Source organism: Nicotiana attenuata, unplaced genomic scaffold, assembly GCF_001879085.1.
Source record: "Nicotiana attenuata strain UT unplaced genomic scaffold, NIATTr2, whole genome shotgun sequence".
Lineage (NCBI taxonomy): Eukaryota > Viridiplantae > Streptophyta > Magnoliopsida > Solanales > Solanaceae > Nicotiana > Nicotiana attenuata.
In genome coordinates, this window is record NW_017670559.1 from 373,152 (window position 1) to 390,263 (window position 17,112).

The 17,112-nt window shown below is 39.0% G+C and overlaps 2 protein-coding genes across 4 annotated transcripts; one reads left to right on the forward strand and one right to left on the reverse strand.

Moving 5' to 3' along the window:
* Nucleotides 1-3,168: 3,168 nt before the first annotated feature.
* On the reverse strand, nt 3,169-4,990 carry LOC109240948 (presenilin-like protein At1g08700). The gene has a single exon (XM_019407638.1). The coding sequence runs from the start codon at nt 4,841-4,843 to the stop codon at nt 3,584-3,586; it is 1,260 nt and encodes a 419-aa protein (XP_019263183.1). The 5' UTR covers nt 4,844-4,990; the 3' UTR covers nt 3,169-3,583.
* A 1,007-nt stretch (nt 4,991-5,997) lies between these two features.
* On the forward strand, nt 5,998-16,221 carry LOC109240949 (protein GrpE). Of its 3 annotated transcripts, XM_019407641.1 has the most exons (4): nt 5,998-6,391; nt 14,533-15,042; nt 15,271-15,411; nt 15,631-15,720. In XM_019407641.1, exons 1-3 carry the CDS (start codon nt 6,092-6,094, stop codon nt 15,367-15,369), a joined length of 909 nt encoding a protein of 302 aa, XP_019263186.1. In that variant the 5' UTR covers nt 5,998-6,091; the 3' UTR covers nt 15,370-15,411; nt 15,631-15,720. The 3 variants fall into 3 exon arrangements, with proteins under 3 accessions (XP_019263186.1, XP_019263184.1, XP_019263185.1); XM_019407639.1 differs by lacking the exon at nt 15,271-15,411 and having other exon boundaries at nt 15,631-16,221; XM_019407640.1 differs by lacking the exon at nt 15,271-15,411 and having other exon boundaries at nt 5,998-6,370; nt 15,631-16,221.
* The last annotated feature ends 891 nt before the right edge of the window (nt 16,222-17,112 follow it).

Here is a 17,112-nt window from a genome sequence, read left to right on the forward strand (position 1 = left end):
CCTAGAGTTGTAGGTCTCCACCTTTTTGTCGTTGGCTTCTATCTTCTTCTCGCCCGACTCGATCCTCTTTGTGAGGTCCTCGAGCATTTTTATGATGGCGCGGTCGCCTGCCGACCCGTTATTGCTTGATTTTTCTGGTACCTGCTCGGCTCGGGGAGCCGTTTCCGGTGCTACCGTGCTGGGAGTTTTTTGGTGGCTTTGCAGCTGAGCAATCGCCAGATGTTGTGCTTGTAACATCTCGAAGATGACGTGAAGGCTAACCCCTTGTTCTTCCTGAGCCGGGGTTTTTTGAGCTTCCTGCTGATCTCCTTGGTGTATGCTCCTGTTGGAGTGGGAGCTTATTTTGACGTGTTGAGCGTCGCGCGAGACCGCATCCACGGGAATTGGTTCTTGAGCATCCCTAGGGTTTCGTGGTGGTACACCAACACCTGGAACAACTACACCATTTTCTCCATGGTCCTCAAGATTGTTGTCTGCACGTGCGTTTACTGAGTTAGACATTTTGACCTGAAATCAAAGATCTTGGACAAGAAAAAGTGTGAAAGATACTTGCGTTATATAGTAAACCATCAAGAAAACAATCACTATTATTTTTAGCCCCACGGTGGGCGCCAAACTGTTTACCTTGAAAACGGTAATAACAATTAGATTTGATTTTATGGTTCTAAAAATATGTGATCCAATTTTATGCTAGTTGTTAAGAAGTAGATGCTAAGTGACGAGGTTAGAAAATAAGATAAGATATTGAAGATGGCTTTAGAAACCAAACCAAATGATTGAGAATCGGGGCCTCGAGCTAGCGCGTGCGGGGCCTCGATGTCAAGTCGGATGCTCAAAAGGGTTAGTCGATGAAGGATTAACAACTATTAAGGCCGTGATTGCGGCTCTTTATGACCAATAACGAGCAATAAATGAAGAACAATCGATGAGATATAATAAATGTAAATAAAGCAATAAATGTAAGCAATAGAGTCAAATAGAGAGTATGTTCTAGTTAAAGAGCAGAAAGAATGTTATTCTATTGAATGAAATATGTTGTATCTTGCGTATCAGATCGTTTTACAAAATGACAAGGATCCCCTTTATATAAGGAGGGAAATCCCATCATAGTACATGAGTAATTATTACAAAGAAATATAGCTGGAACAACTACTTACTAGTCTGGTACAGACTAGTGTTCCCCTTGCAGGCTTTGTCAGTTTTGATCGTATGCCTTGGGAACTTCCTGCTGGTGTGTCGCAGCCGTTGGTTTGCACTGCCTCGAGGTCGATCATCACGAACCCTCGGGGGCGAACTCCGAGCTAGACTTCAAGCCTCCCGGGGGTGGTCTTTTTTGAGGCGCCCTAGTGATCACAAAATCGAGCCCTCTAATTTTCACCGTATGGAGACTCCAAGGTTGATGCCACCCAATAGAGTAGTACAATTGGATTTCAAATCAAGTTTATCTACATCCAAGGGCACTTCTAATTTGACCCATGAAAGCAAAATGGCACCTAATTTGGATGAAATGAAAGAAATACTTTTCGCCGTTTGTACATCAATACAACAACTTACCCTTTAACAAACAAAAAAAAAGAACTTAGTTAATCTCATTCCAACAACCAGGCAAAAGTAGCCCCAACAAGCTAAATCAAACTAACAATTTCAGAAATATGTTATTAACATTTGGGTGATTAAGACAATAAACTCAGTAACCTAAACTCTACGTCTAGCTGAACTCACCAACCATGTTATAAAAATCATGCTACCAGTGAAACTTGGACAGTGCAGTTTTGCTGGAGACATAAGTGGTGAAACCGACTAAGGAAAAGGAGCAAGCCAAAGCTCACTACTACACCAAATAAAGGTATATCAAAATGGCACCAGCGCAACAATTAAGAATAGAAATTAGAAATAGCAAAGCATACTTAAGCCATTTGAGGTAGACATGATAGCGCGAGCATTTAGTAGGCAGGGGAAGCCTGTGGGTTACACGTGAACACTAGCAGTAAGGTACGCTGGCATCTGGGTAGAATATTAGCCTGAATAGAGAACCCAAACTCTGCAAGTTATAATAAGCATCCCGAGTGATCAAATCATTTGGGAAGACCAAAGTATAGCTAACTAATAGCCACGCCATTTGTATCTCTTTTCTTTTATTAAGGTAGAATAAAGTAAGTGGAGGCACAAAACTGGGCAATCTAACATCAGACACAGGGTTGGACGTAACTGTTCTAAAATTTTCTAAGCCACTTGACTTCAATCTAGAAAAACCAATACTAAGAAAGATCTCCGCTGGCTAAACATTGAAAGAAGAAGGAAGAGATATGGAAAACATGCATTAAGGGCAGAGAATTGTTCAAAGAACTGGATTTTCAGTAGAAGGTACCAAAGCTTCAATGACTATCTTCAATGTGCACAGGGGGGTTAATTCCATCCACTGAGTCTAGGTCCCTCGGAAACATATAAAGTTGAAAGAAATATACAAGTGAAGGGAATAATCTTTAGCACCTCAACCAGAATACCTCGGAGAGGCAGCAAATTTGTAACCTTGCTCTACTATTTGTTTCATTTGCCCTTGATTTCTCTTCCTTGGCTACCAAAAAGCATCTCTAAAGAATGCCTCTACTAACTGCTTAGCACAAGGATATGATCTTCAAAAAAGGATATGACCCCATCCAAATGAGATGTTATCAGGGTCCAAAGACAAACAAATTCTTTAACTCGCTGCTTGCCGTAAACAGATGCACCAACTTCAGTCTGAGAGACAATAAAGTTCAGTCTCAAGTCAGCTGGTGCTGCTTAGGGAACATGGAGCACGAGATGCTGGACTGAGACAGTCCTCCTGCATCTTTATTTACACTGACGTAGTCTGACGGTCAGAGTGTGAAAGAAAGAAAGCACTGTTACCCCTTACCAAGCACCAAACTAAACTTGGAGAAGAATTCTCCAATCCACTGCAAAAACTAATCAAGATTTTAAGAGACTGCATATATACTTAAAACTACAAATTCATTACAAATTATGTTGAATCATTATTATTCTGAATCATCGAATCCAGATACAGAGCAACTGCTTTAGTTTTATGTGGCGGTCGATTCCCTTTCTATTCGGATGTATGCTTAAAATCCAAGAGGAATAACATTAAGTAGAATCTTAAGCATTCAAGATGTTTGGGTCAACATAAAATATCAGTAAGTAGCTTGTTACCAGTAGAACTGCAAACTCATAAGCAATAGAACTACTTACAGCAATAGTTGACACATAGCTCGTTACATAAGTTTGTTGAATCATAAAGTATGCTACACGTCAAGTGTATGGAATGTGGAATACCCCTTTTGGCTCATGGCCAAATGAGATGAATATAATATTCTTAACATCATTAGGTGAAACAAAATCGGTTAGACAATCAATAAAGGGACAAACCTCAACATCCTTGCAATTTACAGATAGATCAGAACAAAATATAGCTGAAGTTGTCCCTTCCTATTCAGCATCTTGAAACAAGGGCGTGGGTACCCTAAGAAATTACCTTTCTTGTAAATCAAAATGTATGTCTTATAACATATCCTGTACTATTCTAATCTCCTCCATAAATCAGGGGTCAAAACATCAAAAGATTCGTCGAAGTCCCGACAACAAATGGTTCCATCAACAACCTCGTCAAGAAGTAAAAGATAACCCCCAAGGCAATGGATATAGGGAGCGCTGGCAACGCGTGCCTACACACAGCTAACAGTATAAGTGTGCAACCTAATCCGCTTATAATAGCAAGATAACAAGCATAAACAGTCATCAAATCATACATTGCAGCTCTACCCACCAACACACTATAGAAAACAAAGTCTCCTAAACCAAGCTTTATCCCCCTCCCTCTCTCCTCCTCTTCATCCATTTCCCTCTCCCTCCCCATAACCCGACCCCGATTACTCTCATTACTACTTTCCCTTATCTCCTGATTCGCCATGTGCCCGTCGCTTATCAATGGTGACGTCTCCCCCTCAATTTCAACCTCTCTAACACCACCAATCTCCTCATTTTCACTCCTCATTACACTCCCATTCCGAGCCACATTTTCACTACTCGACATAACACCAAGCTCAATTGAATCCCCATCTGAGAACCCAGCTAACAAAAGCCCTAAATTAGGCCCTCTATTCCCTGATCTTGAACCCACATTGGGCCGGGCTTCATACACCAAAGCTGGCAACTCTTCATCCCTACTAGAAGCTAACTCCACCAATATCTTCAACGGCCCACCGGGGGCTAAAACCGCAGCCAAATCATATAAAGCAAGTGCAACAAGCACAACCCAAGTAGTCCATTCAGGTAACTTAGTAAACCAAGCTGCAACAATAATCCCCAAAGCCACCATATACATTTGATTAAGCAAAATCGGAACCCCTTGGGAAAATACCGAAATAACCCCAACAATGGTGAAATTAAAAAGCAGAAGAACAAAAGTAAACGAATCAATCGGGATATTGAAATGTTGAATTAGTGAAAGACAAATTGACCCACCCATTGAACCCAAAACGAAGAAGGCTGAAAAACGGATGTAATATTTGAGGAAATTAGTGAAACGGTAGTAATAGAGGATCACGAGGAGAAATGTAACGAGGGTTATGAGGAGCACGAAGACGAGAGCATTAAGGAGAGCGCCTTCGAGTTTAGTGGAAGTGGTGTCGGTGGGTGATTCGAGGTATACTAGGTTAGCGGCTGTACGGAGGACTTGTTGGTCGGAAGAGGAAGTTGAGGAAAGAGAGTAGACGATGAGAACTACAAGGAACATGCAGATGGAGACTGGTGACATTACTCCGATGATTTCAGTTCCGATCGTTTCTAATATGCTGCCGCCGTCCATTTCGCGTTCGCCGGCCGGTGAAGGGTGAAGGGCTTTGGAACGGTAGAAAGGGAGTGGTGAAGGGAAAATGGTGAAGGGCAGAAAGGGAAGGAGATTTTTTGAGGAAATTTTTCGGCAAAACTTATTTTTCCTAGTTTTGGAAATTTGGTCCCCTTTGGATTGGACAAGTTTTTAATTGGAAAAAGTTTGTAGGGGAAAGCAGAGAGAATTTTCTTTTCATTTTTCTTAATTAATTTAATTTAACTACAAACAAACTAATTTGAAAATGTCTTAAATTTTGGCCAATTTTTTGTCATTCCACAGTCTGTCAATGTGTTTGGTTCTCTCGTGAAATATAAGATTGCGTATAATTTGTATTACAACCTTATTTTCATAATAGAGGTCTCAACTTGTTTTTATTTACCGTAGGTATAAATCTTAGACACACTCAATGAAAGGTTTGAAATATAAATTATTTTCCATAAAAAGTAATATGTAATTATTGCATTTAGCTAGAAGTTATGTGTAAATCATATATTAAGCTGGTCTAAAATAGTACGTTGATTGATGTATCAAATTATACGGAGATTAGTTGTTAAATAATTTAAAATACAAATCAAATATTTGATAAAGCAATGCCAAATTTTATACCATGATTATTGCATCCAATCTTTCAACCAAATGAGCTCTTGGATTTTAGCTATATGGAATTTTTAAATTGACAAAATTACATTAATTCAGGTCCAAAAAATGATCCCTTTCTAAAGTGAAATGTGAACTTAATTATATTGCATTACAAAACATGAAACAAAACGAATTATGTTTGAAAGTCATGAAAATAAAATCACCTTTAGTACGAATCTAAAAGCAAGAAATATTTACCTTGAAAGTTATGGCGGCAGCTCAAAGCAAGTAATTAGTTTTTTAATAACAATAGTGTTCGAGTCAGCTTGTGTACACCTCGATAATTCCACGGATAATGGCCGCTCACACCAACAACAAATACTAGTTAACTCGATATGTAAGGCTTGGATAATTAAAAAGAAATTATCTATTTTTATTATATATTCACAAAGAAATAAATATGAATAACAAGAAAAAGAAAATACTTCAATAAATATGAATTATAATATAAGTAAGGATTATATTTTACAAGTACGCTACACGTTAAATAATTATTGTGGGGATCTTCGCAAAGAAAAGAAAAGAACTTAAAACCCTGCGGCCTATCTGGTTTATCTTCTCCCTCCATTTCCACTGTACCATACAATGGCCACCACTTTCCTTAGAACGCCCACCACCACCTTAAGGCCACCGTTAACCGCCGTCAACGCCTCTGCTTTGAAACCCAATTGTATCACGTTCTTATCCTACTCACACCGCAGACGAGGGCAGACTCCACTACTTCCCCGACGGTGTCGTATTCACCACTCCGCTAACTCAATTGTTCAGCTACCGCGCCGGTCGGTTGAGAAATTTGTAGTCTTTGCTTCAAATGGGGATGCTGCTGAGGCCGTTCAAACTGAGACTCAGGAACCTGAGCAGGAGGTACAAGAATCCGAGCAGGAGGTACAACCCTCCTTCCTGCATTTTTTATTCAGATGTACAAGCTCAATTAACTATGCTTACCGCTGAATTAATTGGGTTGGCTATTTGAATCATTTGAAGTGCCCACATCTAGGTGTTAATCCCACATTGGATGAGGGAATAGGCTCTTGTCTTCTTGTATAGTATTGGGGATATTCACCCCATGAGCTATGATTTTTGGTTAGAGTTATGCTAAGTCCATTTTCTTTAACACTAGGCGGAGAATTCCGAGTGAATTTAGTATTTCCAAGTTTCATCATAGTTAGCTTACTTTTACTTTATCCTCTTCCTTTTTTTCAAGGGCTAGTTTGTGACTTGGACCGAGTGGCGGACTCACGATTTTAAGGTTGTGGGTGTTCACTTCCTTTAACATAGTATAAGTTGATGAAGAGAAGAAAACCATGAAGAATTCTTCACCATTTTTACACAGAAAAGAGAAGGAAGAAGGAGATGAGATATCTCAGACAAACACCTACGTCTTCGGACTTTTCTATGTTGTGTTTGTCTATAGGTGTTTGTCTATATCTCTTTAATCAAATTAAAGATGAGCCTACACGTGGAAGAATCATGATGGTCATGATCTTTTAGTCTCAACCATCTGATTAAATTTTTAACACCTGTACATATGGAATATTCAAGAAGCAATTCTCACGTGCTTATCACATGAGGACATAGGAAAGAATATTTTATAGTTTTTCTGTTGCATTCTAGACAAATAGGAGTAGTACAAGTGTATAGGAATATTTTTTATTTGTTATTTTTCAGTAGGATAAGTTTGTATATATACCTTACACTGTCAATACAAAAATACAGAGAAAAATTCTCACATTTCCTACTGCTTCTTTCATGGTATCAGAGCAGCAATAGCTCGATCCAAATCTCTCTTCTCTCAAAATATAATATTCATCTATGGCAGGAGAAGAAATTGCCCCTACTCCTTCTACTCCCATTACCTCTGGTTCAACCAGTCAAACAATCTCACAGGATATGAATCATCCTTACTACCTTCACTCATCTGATTCACCTGGTTTAAGCCTTGTAACCACTCCTTTTGATGGTAGAGGTTTTGCAGGATGGAGGAGATCAATCCTCATAGCACTCTCAGCCAAAAACAAGATAGGTTTTATAGATGGTGTCTGCAAGGAGCCAAAACCTGATGCACAAGATCACCCTCAGTGGAGTAGATGCAACTTCATGGTGACTTCTTGGCTTCTGAACTCATTGTCCAAGGAGATAGGTGACAGTGTCATCTATTCAAAATCTGCAAGAGATTTGTGGAACAACCTTGAACACAGATTTGGCCAAACTAATGGAGCCAAACTGTACCAACTGCAGAAAGAGATATCAATGTTAGTCCAAGGTAACAACAACATTGCTGGATATTTTACCACACTCAAGAAGTTATGAGATGAACTTGACTCTCTCAACTCTCATCTAGTGTGCTCTTGTGACTGTGTTTGTGATGGGAAAAGGAAAGTAACAAAATTCTTAGAAGACCAAAGGATCATTCAGTTTCTAATGGGACTAAATGATGTCTATTCTCAGGCAAGAGGAAATATCCTCATGATGAATCCACTGCCTGGAATAGATTTTGCTTATTCACTCCTTCTTCAAGATGAAAATCAAAGGGAGATATATGCAAGACCACAATTGAATGCTGATGCTTCCTCTTTCATGGTAGGAGTTCAAGGTAGGGGACCACAAAGAAATAACAATCAGCCACAGCAAAGGACATGGACTAATTCACAAAAGGTTAACAACATACAACAGAAAGCTAAGGGAAGAAAGGCTAAATTTAATCCTAATGTGAGCTGTACACATTGCATGAAAACTGGACATATCAGGGGAGATTGTTATAGGCTAAATGGTTTTCCAGATGATTTTCAATTCACTAAATCAACACAAGTCAAGGCTAATGCTGTAATTGAAGGACATGACAATGACAATGGGAGCAATCAAAGCAATGATCCAGCACCTCAAGCTCAGCTTTTCAGTAAGGAACAGGTGTGTGAGCTGATGAACCTAATCAAACAGGCACAACTTGGAAATGCAACAACACCAGGAAATGCAATCAATGCAAATGCAGTAGCTGGTACTATACTTAAGTATACTGGAACTTGTATGCCAGCTTTTAACACAAAAACCTGGATCATTGACTCAGGGGCTTCTGAACACATGTGTTTTGATCCAAATTGTTTCTTATCCTTAGATCCACTTACTGTTCCTGTGCACATTAGGCTTCCTAACTCATTTCAATTATATGTCACACGCATAGGTAGAGTTCCTATTCAGTCTGATATGATTCTTGAAAGGGTTCTTTATGTTCCCTCTTTTCAAATATAATTTGCTCTCAGTCCATAAGTTTTGTGTCCACTTTCATTGCTCACTGAATCTAACTTCTAGTGGATGCATAATGCAGGTCCCTTTAATGAGGAGGGGACAAGTTTTTGGTGAATTAAGAGGGGGATTGTACCTGATGGAGCCTAGCACACCTATTGACTCAGGGGCTTCTGAACACATGTGTTTTGATCCAAATTGTTTCTTATCCTTAGATCCACTTACTGTTCCTGTGCAAATTAGTCTTCCTAAGAATCATGATGGTCATGATCTTTTAATTGAAAGAAAGCATAGACACCTTTTGGAAGTGGCAAGAAGTTTGTATTTTCACTCAAAACTTCCTATTCAATACTGGGGAGAGTGTGTTTTAACTGCTACATATCTAATCTAACAGGTTCCCTTCTAGAGTTCTAAAAGGCAAAACTCCTTATGAGATTTTGTTTAAAAGGAGTCCACATTATGAACAACTCAAGTCATTTGGATGCTTATGCTATGCTTCTACTCTATCACAACACAGAAGCAAATTTGATCCCAGAGCACAAGCTTGTGTTTTTTTGGGGTATGCTCAACATCAGAAAGGATACAAACTCCTGGAGTTGCACTCCAAAAAGGTTTTTACCTCCAGAGATGTTAAATTTCATGAAACCATTTTTCCTTTTGCTTCTGCACCAGTGAGTTCAACCTCATTTTTCCCTTCTCATCCTTTCTTCCCTCATTTGTCTAGCACTAGTGAACCTACTTCTCAGAATCCTTCCTCTCCCGTTTCAACCACTAATCATCAGGAACACTCACCTGCCCCTCTACATCCACACATTTCTGAGAACACCACCCCTGTTTCTCTCAATCATCCTGGTACTACTCCATCTGTTACCAGCCCTCCAGATCCTGTTTTTCCAACTCCAACTCCTACTGCCTACCCTGTTCCACAGCCTACAATACCATTACCACCACCCCCTATAAGAAAGTCTGAGAGGATTTCCCAGAAACCTACCTATCTCAATGACTATGTTTGCAATAGCATAGTTTTCTCTGATCTTACCTCCTCCTGTTTTCACCATGTTTCTCATCCTAATGTGTTTTCTTTTGGGGCCCTTTCTCTTCACAATCAGGATATCTTCAAGTCTATCTCTACAATTTTTGAACCTACTAGCTATGCTCAAGCTTCCCAAGACCTTGGATGGAGAAAAGCTATGGAAGCTGAAATTCAAGCTCTTCAACTTAATCACACCTGGGATGTAGTCTCTTTACCCCAAGGCAAGAAGGCATTGCCTTGTAAATGGGTCTACAAGGTCAAACACAAGTCAGATGGATCAATTGAAAGGTTGAAAGCCAGGTTGGTTGTCAGGGGGGATATACAAAGGGAAGGTATTGATTATTCTGAGACTTTTAGTCCAGTGGTCAAGATGACCACTATCAGATGCCTATTGGCTGTAGCTGTTAAGAAAGGTTGGGAGGTCTCACAATTAGATGTTAACAATGCATTTCTGCATGGAGATTTACAAGAAGAAGTGTATATGAAGCTTCCAGCTGGCCTCACTCCCTCTCATCCTAATCAGGTGTGCTTATTGAAGAAATCACTCTATGGGCTCAAACAGGCTTCAAGGCAATGGTATGCTCGTTAGCAGGTGCTTTAAGCTACAAAGGCTATTCTAGTTCTTTAAATGACTATTCCCTATTCTACAAACACACAGACACGCGCATATCCATCATTGCAATCTATGTTGATGATATTCTCATCACAGGAAATGATGCCACAGAAATACAACATATTACTCAGTCAAGAACTTGGGGCACATTCACTATTTTTTGGGGATGGAAATACTCAGAGAACAACAAGGATACATAGTTAGTCAAAGAAAATTTACCTTGGAACTCCTGGCTGAATTTGATTGTCAAGGGCCTGTTGTCTCTTCTCCTCTTGATCCATACTCCAAGTTGCACGCTGAATTAGAACCACCCATGGAGGATCCCACTATTTATCGACGTTTGGTGGGGAAACTCAACTATCTCACCAACACTCGGCCAGATATTTGTTTTGCTGTACTTTGCCTCAGTCAATTTATGCAAAGACCCTCGCTTTCACATTTTTTTGCTGGTCTCAGGGTACTCCGCTATCTTCGATCCAACCCGGGTCAAGGTATCCTTCTTTCCTCTGCCCATTCTTTTGATCTCATCGCATTTTGCGACACTGACTGGGCTGCTTGTAAAGATTCTCGTCGCTCCGTCAGTGGATTTTTTATTACCCTTGGAGGTGCCCCCATTTCATGGAAATCGAAGAAACAGATTTCCATCTCTTTATCATCCGCTGAATCTGAGTATAGATCCATGAGACGGGTGACCGCTGAAATCACTTGGCTTGTTCGTCTTCTTGCTGATTTATTTGCTCCTCCAACTTTGCCGGTCCCTTTACATTCTGACAGTCAAGCAGCGATTCATATTGCCCGCAATCCCGTCTTCCACGAACGAACTAAACATGTGGAGTTGGATTGTCATTTTGTTAGACAACAATTTCTTGCTGGTTTAATATCCCTCACCTTCGTTCCTTCAAAGTCCCAAATCGCCGATCTCTTTACTAAACCCTTATCTGGGGTTTCTCATACCAGTATCATGAACAAGCTGGAGGTTTTGTCTCTACCCTCCAGCTTGAGGGGGATGATGAAGAGAAGAAAACCATGAAGAATTCTTCGCCATTTTTACACAGAAAAGAGAAGGAAGAAGGAGATGAGATATCTCAGACAAACACCTAAGTCTTCGGACTTTTCTATGTTGTGTTTGTCTATAGGTGTTTGTCTATATCTCTTTAATCAAATTAAAGATGAGCCTACACGTGGAAGAATCATAATGGTCATGATCTTTTAGTCTCAACCATCTGATCAAATTTTTAACACCTGTACATATGGAAGATTCAAGAAGCAATTCTCACGTGCTTATCACATGAGGACATAGGAAAGAATATTTTATAGTTTTTCTGTTACATTCTAGACAAGTAGGAGTAGTACAAGTGTATAGGAATATTCTTTATTTGTTATTTTTCAGTAGGATAAGTTTGTATATATACCTTACACTGTCAATACAAAAATACAGAGAAAAATTCTCACATTTCCTACTGCTTCTTTCATAAGTACACAACTATTTGAACCCCAAAGTGAAATCAAAAAGTTAATGCGAAAACTACAATTTTATTTTTTGGGGAAAGAGCGCGAGATGCGTTTTGGGGGGAAGTGTACAAGAAGGGTTCGGAATCCTTTAGAAGCATTCATTTTTTCCCTTTCTTTGCCACAATGGCTAAGATAAATGGGAAGAAATCACCTAATGTATTTTGTCTTTACTAGGACTGCCCTTGTGTAATTTGTAAGTTGTGTGAAGATAGTCTCACAACATCTGCCCTTAGCTTTGGTTCAATAGCAAGGTAAAAAAACACTGGTGAGTGCACTTGAGTTTGTATCCTGGCTGGTGAACCAAGTCTAGTATTTAAGTGAAGAAGGGCAGAGCGGTATGCCCATAAAAACAATAATCTGGAAACATATAACATAGAGTAAATCTTCATGTTGCTGGCTAGAAAACTTTTACTTTATTCTTTGTCTATGCAATCAGTGAAGTTGGGTTTGATCTCTGGCCTAGGTGCGTTAAGAGCACTAATTATTATGTGATTATGCATGTGGATAGCAGTTGAGATATCTTCTTATGACATTACCTATTTGCAAGATTCCATGTGAGATGTCACTTTTACTTCTCTACATCCTTCAAATGGTGAACTTGCATATTTATCTCACAGTAGCTCAGAACTCACTAACGGATCCTTTGATTCACGTCTAGATCTAGTGAACGGATACATCTGGAGACACTTAAAGTTGGCATCATTTTTCATTTAGACACCTAAACTGAAGGTTGTTCCTATTGAGCACTTATACTACACTAAACTTGTTCCAATTAGGCACTTTTTTGACAATTAGCCAAACATACAAAGTGTGTGCAATGCACTCGCAGCTGACGTGGCGAATGACAAATAAAAAAAGGACATATATCATTTTGAGTTAAAAAAAAACTATTTTAAAATCTATTTAGTAAACAAAATAAAATAACATTCTCAAAAAGAAAAAAAACCTTAATTTACACCCAATCAGAAAATGACACATTATTAACAAAAGAAAAGACGAAAAAAGGACACATTGGTGTTCTTGAAATCATTGTTCTTGGTGTTCTTCACTATCTTCATGTCTATTCTTGTTCCAACCACGATTTTAATCCAAAATTTCAAGAGAAACTTCTCCAAATTTGTTATAACTTCAACTAAAGATTCCCTACCAAGACTCGAAGACAACCCCAATATTAATTTCTCAATTTTTCATCAAATCAAGTAACCCATTTTAAACCTTCAAGCTTTCTTAAAGACCCCATTAATGGCGTTTTGACTTCAAATGAAGAATACGGTCCTATTTCGGTTTCAATCAACTGAGACGGCTGTTGGTTCAAACTTTCGAGCTAAATTAATTGTGGAGGCACAACAATGGTGGAAGTGATGGGAAGAACACATGACATACAATATACATACAAAATTGTATTAAAGTCACGGCGATTCTCGGATGCTCCAAATCACCCAGCATAATATTCTTGTAACCCTCTTCATTCAAGAGTTTATGGAAGTATGTCTGCCATCTACGTCTAATGCGTGCCTCTTCCACCAATACTCTGCCATCCTCGTCGTTGATTATCTTCACCAGGTTCAGGTCTCTCGCCCTCATCTCTATCTCGCCTATAAAAAATTGTATTGAAGTCACGACGATTCTCGGATGCTCCAAATCACCCAGCATAATATTCTTGTAACCCTCTTCATTCAAGAGTTTATGGAAGTATGTCTGCCATCTACGTCTAATGCGTGCCTCTTCCACCAATACTCTGCCATCCTCGTCGTTGATTATCTTCACCAGGTTCAGGTCTCTCGCCCTCATCTCTATCTCGCCTTGGCTAGCCTGTACAACTTTTTATCCCTGCCTTTGTCTTCAAGTTCTTCCTACTATAAACGCTATTGTTTTGGTCGCCGTGACCGCTAACTTCACCTCCTTCTTCGCCGTCTCATACCTCTCCCTATTCGTCCTCTTGTCTTCCTCATCTTTGCTTTCCACTAACTTTGCATAAGCAACCTTCTTGGCTTCCATTTTCCCTGGACCTCCCCATTCCATCACCAATTACCTCGATGTCCACCAAAATTACCCCTCTAGACCCCCAACACCTCTCCTCTCTAGCTACTTCCCTAATGCAACCAGCCGTCCTATCCCACATATTAGTTACATGAAATTTCATGCCAGAAATGTTGTAATTGTTGATGCTGGTTGGTAACCTTTTGCAATCCCCCCTCCTCTATCAGGGTTTACCGGCTATTCGCAGCTCGTGTAGGCAGAGTTCATTAAGAGTGTGTATTCGGTATTTGATATTAGTCTATATCTGTCCCCTTTTCCTTACCGGGTGTTCTTTTCCTTAGACAGAGTGATAAAAGACAGTAGTTTTATTCCAGCATGTACTGGGTTTTGTTAGATGTATATCTTTTTCCGTATGGCAGGCATATCTATGCGAGTTTATACAAATGAAAGAACATAATGTGTTTAATATGTTTATTAGTTTTTTTCTTCATCCTTTTATATCCCTTTGTGGGCATGCAATGTTTTGAGTATGCTGATGAGGGCTATTGTGGTTTACCTTTTAACTTAAAACTTGACGTGCTGGAGTTCAAAGTCTTTGAATTTTGAAAGTGTACTGAAATTAATGTGTATTTCCGTACCATTGAACAGGAGAATGTAGATGGTGCTGCTGAAGATGCTTCGGATGAGGGTGACAACGCAGCCGCAGATGAAACTGCATCATTCATTGCAACTTCATTGCAGTTGTACCGAAATGCTTTAGCAAATAATGACGATTCAAAAGTTGCAGAGATAGAAATTTCCCTCAAGTCCATAGAAGATGAGAAAATTGAACTTCAGAGAAAAGTAGCCTCATTGACTGAAGAACTGTCAAGTGAGAGGGACCGAGTTCTTAGAATCAGTGCTGACTTCGACAATTTCCGTAAGAGAACAGAGAGAGAAAGACTTTCTCTTGTGACGAATGCACAAGGGGAAGTTGTCGAGAAACTTCTATCTGTTCTGGACAATTTTGAGAGAGCGAAAATGCAAATCAAGGTGGCAACAGAGGGAGAAGAGAAAATTAATAATAGTTATCAGAGCATCTCTAAACAATTTGGGGAAATCCTTGGATCTCTTGGTGTTGAGACTGTGGAGACAGTTGGGAAGCCATTCGACCCTTTGGTAAGTTTCTGAAACCCGTGCCTCTAATCACAAGTACAGATGTATTCCCACATAGATACACATGCTTGAATATTTTAAAGCTGCTTTCTTTCCTTGCAGTGTGATGCTTGTTTGAATAGATAGGTAGATATAGGTTGTATTGTTCAGAGAAAACAAAGTTACAGTTTGAGTTGCCATCTTCTGTTGTTCATGTAGTGATGCTTCTATTGATCCTTGGCTTTAATGCAGGCCAGTTCCCGAGTTGGCTCAAAATTCAGTCGAATTATTGATGAACTTTTTCAAAAGCTGTCTAACATCTATTCGGTTTTTAGGAAGACCTCGACCTGATTTTAAGCTCAATCTAAATCAGCATTATTTTGAGCCAACTCGGTGAGTTGACAATGTAGAGACTTATGGTATTCTATCATGAAGGAATGAAACAAGAATTTGTTCCTTTTGACTTGTAAATAGATATAACATTGAAATCTGTTTGCATCACACGTTGTTATTATTGTAATATGGGGAAAACCTCTTATATAGTTTTATGCCAAAAGATCATATTTTGTTACCAGTGTCTATTTAAGTATTGATTGGTCTCCCCATGATCAGCTGCACGAAGCTATAATGCGTGAGGATTCAGAAGAATTTGAAGAAGGTGTTGTATTAGAAGAATATCGCAAAGGTTTCAAACTTGGAGACAGACTCTTACGTCCTTCAATGGTGAAGGTGTCGGCTGGCCCCGGGCCGGCAAAGCCAGAGACAGCAGAGCCTAAAGAAGAGCAAAATGAAGTCGAGGAGAAGAGTGAGGAAGGTACTGCTGAAACAGCAAGTGATGAAGGGACAGGTGAAGGAGGTAACTAACTACCAGGCGATGATGTGATAAGTGAGGGATGTAACCTATGATTTCTCTTTTGTACAAGCAAACAAAAGGACATATTTCCTCGTTTGATTGAGGTTGAGATAGGTTTTTGCTGGTATACCTTTCAATTTTCATTAACTACTGTTTATCTGAAAGGACATCATTTTAGGTCAGTCGGCTTATGACTGCCGTCTTAAACACTATTTTTTGAGGCTTTGGATAGTGAGAATTCGTATAGTTGACCCCAACTAGCTTGGGATCAAGGCACAATTGTTGTAATGCTCTGGAAACAAGAGCTTAATGTCATGTGCAAAATGTGACCTGAATTTGTTCACTCTCTAGCCAAAGAGCTCCCTCCGTGCTCTCCTTCTCATAAAGAAGAAATTGTTTTATTGGGAAAATTGCACATTTAACCCCTCTAGTTATAACTGAAATACAATTTTTAGTTTATTGATGAGTTACAATCCACATGAATGAACATATACATTACATTACTCTTGCGATACAACCTGCACGTGACTTTCAGACTTGGGTGAAGGTAGAGGGTGAAAGAAACATGTTTGGTCAACTTCCTATACCATTTTGGTCAACACCAGGTAGCCACTTTAAAGGGCTATTATTTAAACATTAGCCAGTGCGTCTTGAATTTCAATTTTTCAGTTTAATATTTAGGGACAAAAGTGACATGAATTGTCCCGAAAGTTAAGATTTTTAGTTTAAAATTTCAGTACAAAATAAGTACTGGCGAATATCTAAATAGCATCCCTGAGAATGATTATGTGTGCACTTGCCCCCATTTTGGCCCTGCCTTATGGCCTTAGCTAACTTTCTTCATCCGTCTTTTTATTCCCCTAAATAAAGCTTGTAATAGATTAGTTTTCCTTCACGATCATATACTTAATATCACTACTCCAACTAGCACCTAGATATCATTATCGATCTTTAACACTAAAGAATTTCATCAAAGCACTATTCTGTTTGCAAATATTATTATAAACAGAATATTTCTCTAAAAATGTCTCTGTCATAACAAACGATAGCTTTAACATTTAATTCAAGTTTAATTTTTTTCATGATACATAAAATTAATAAACGACTTCTTTTACCATCCCATTTGTAGACATATATTTCGTTTTTTGATAAAAACTAATGTAACTAGAAAATTGTACTGATTTTTGGCGATAAGATTACACCATTTATTTAGTAGGACAATAATTTCAATCATTTTTCTT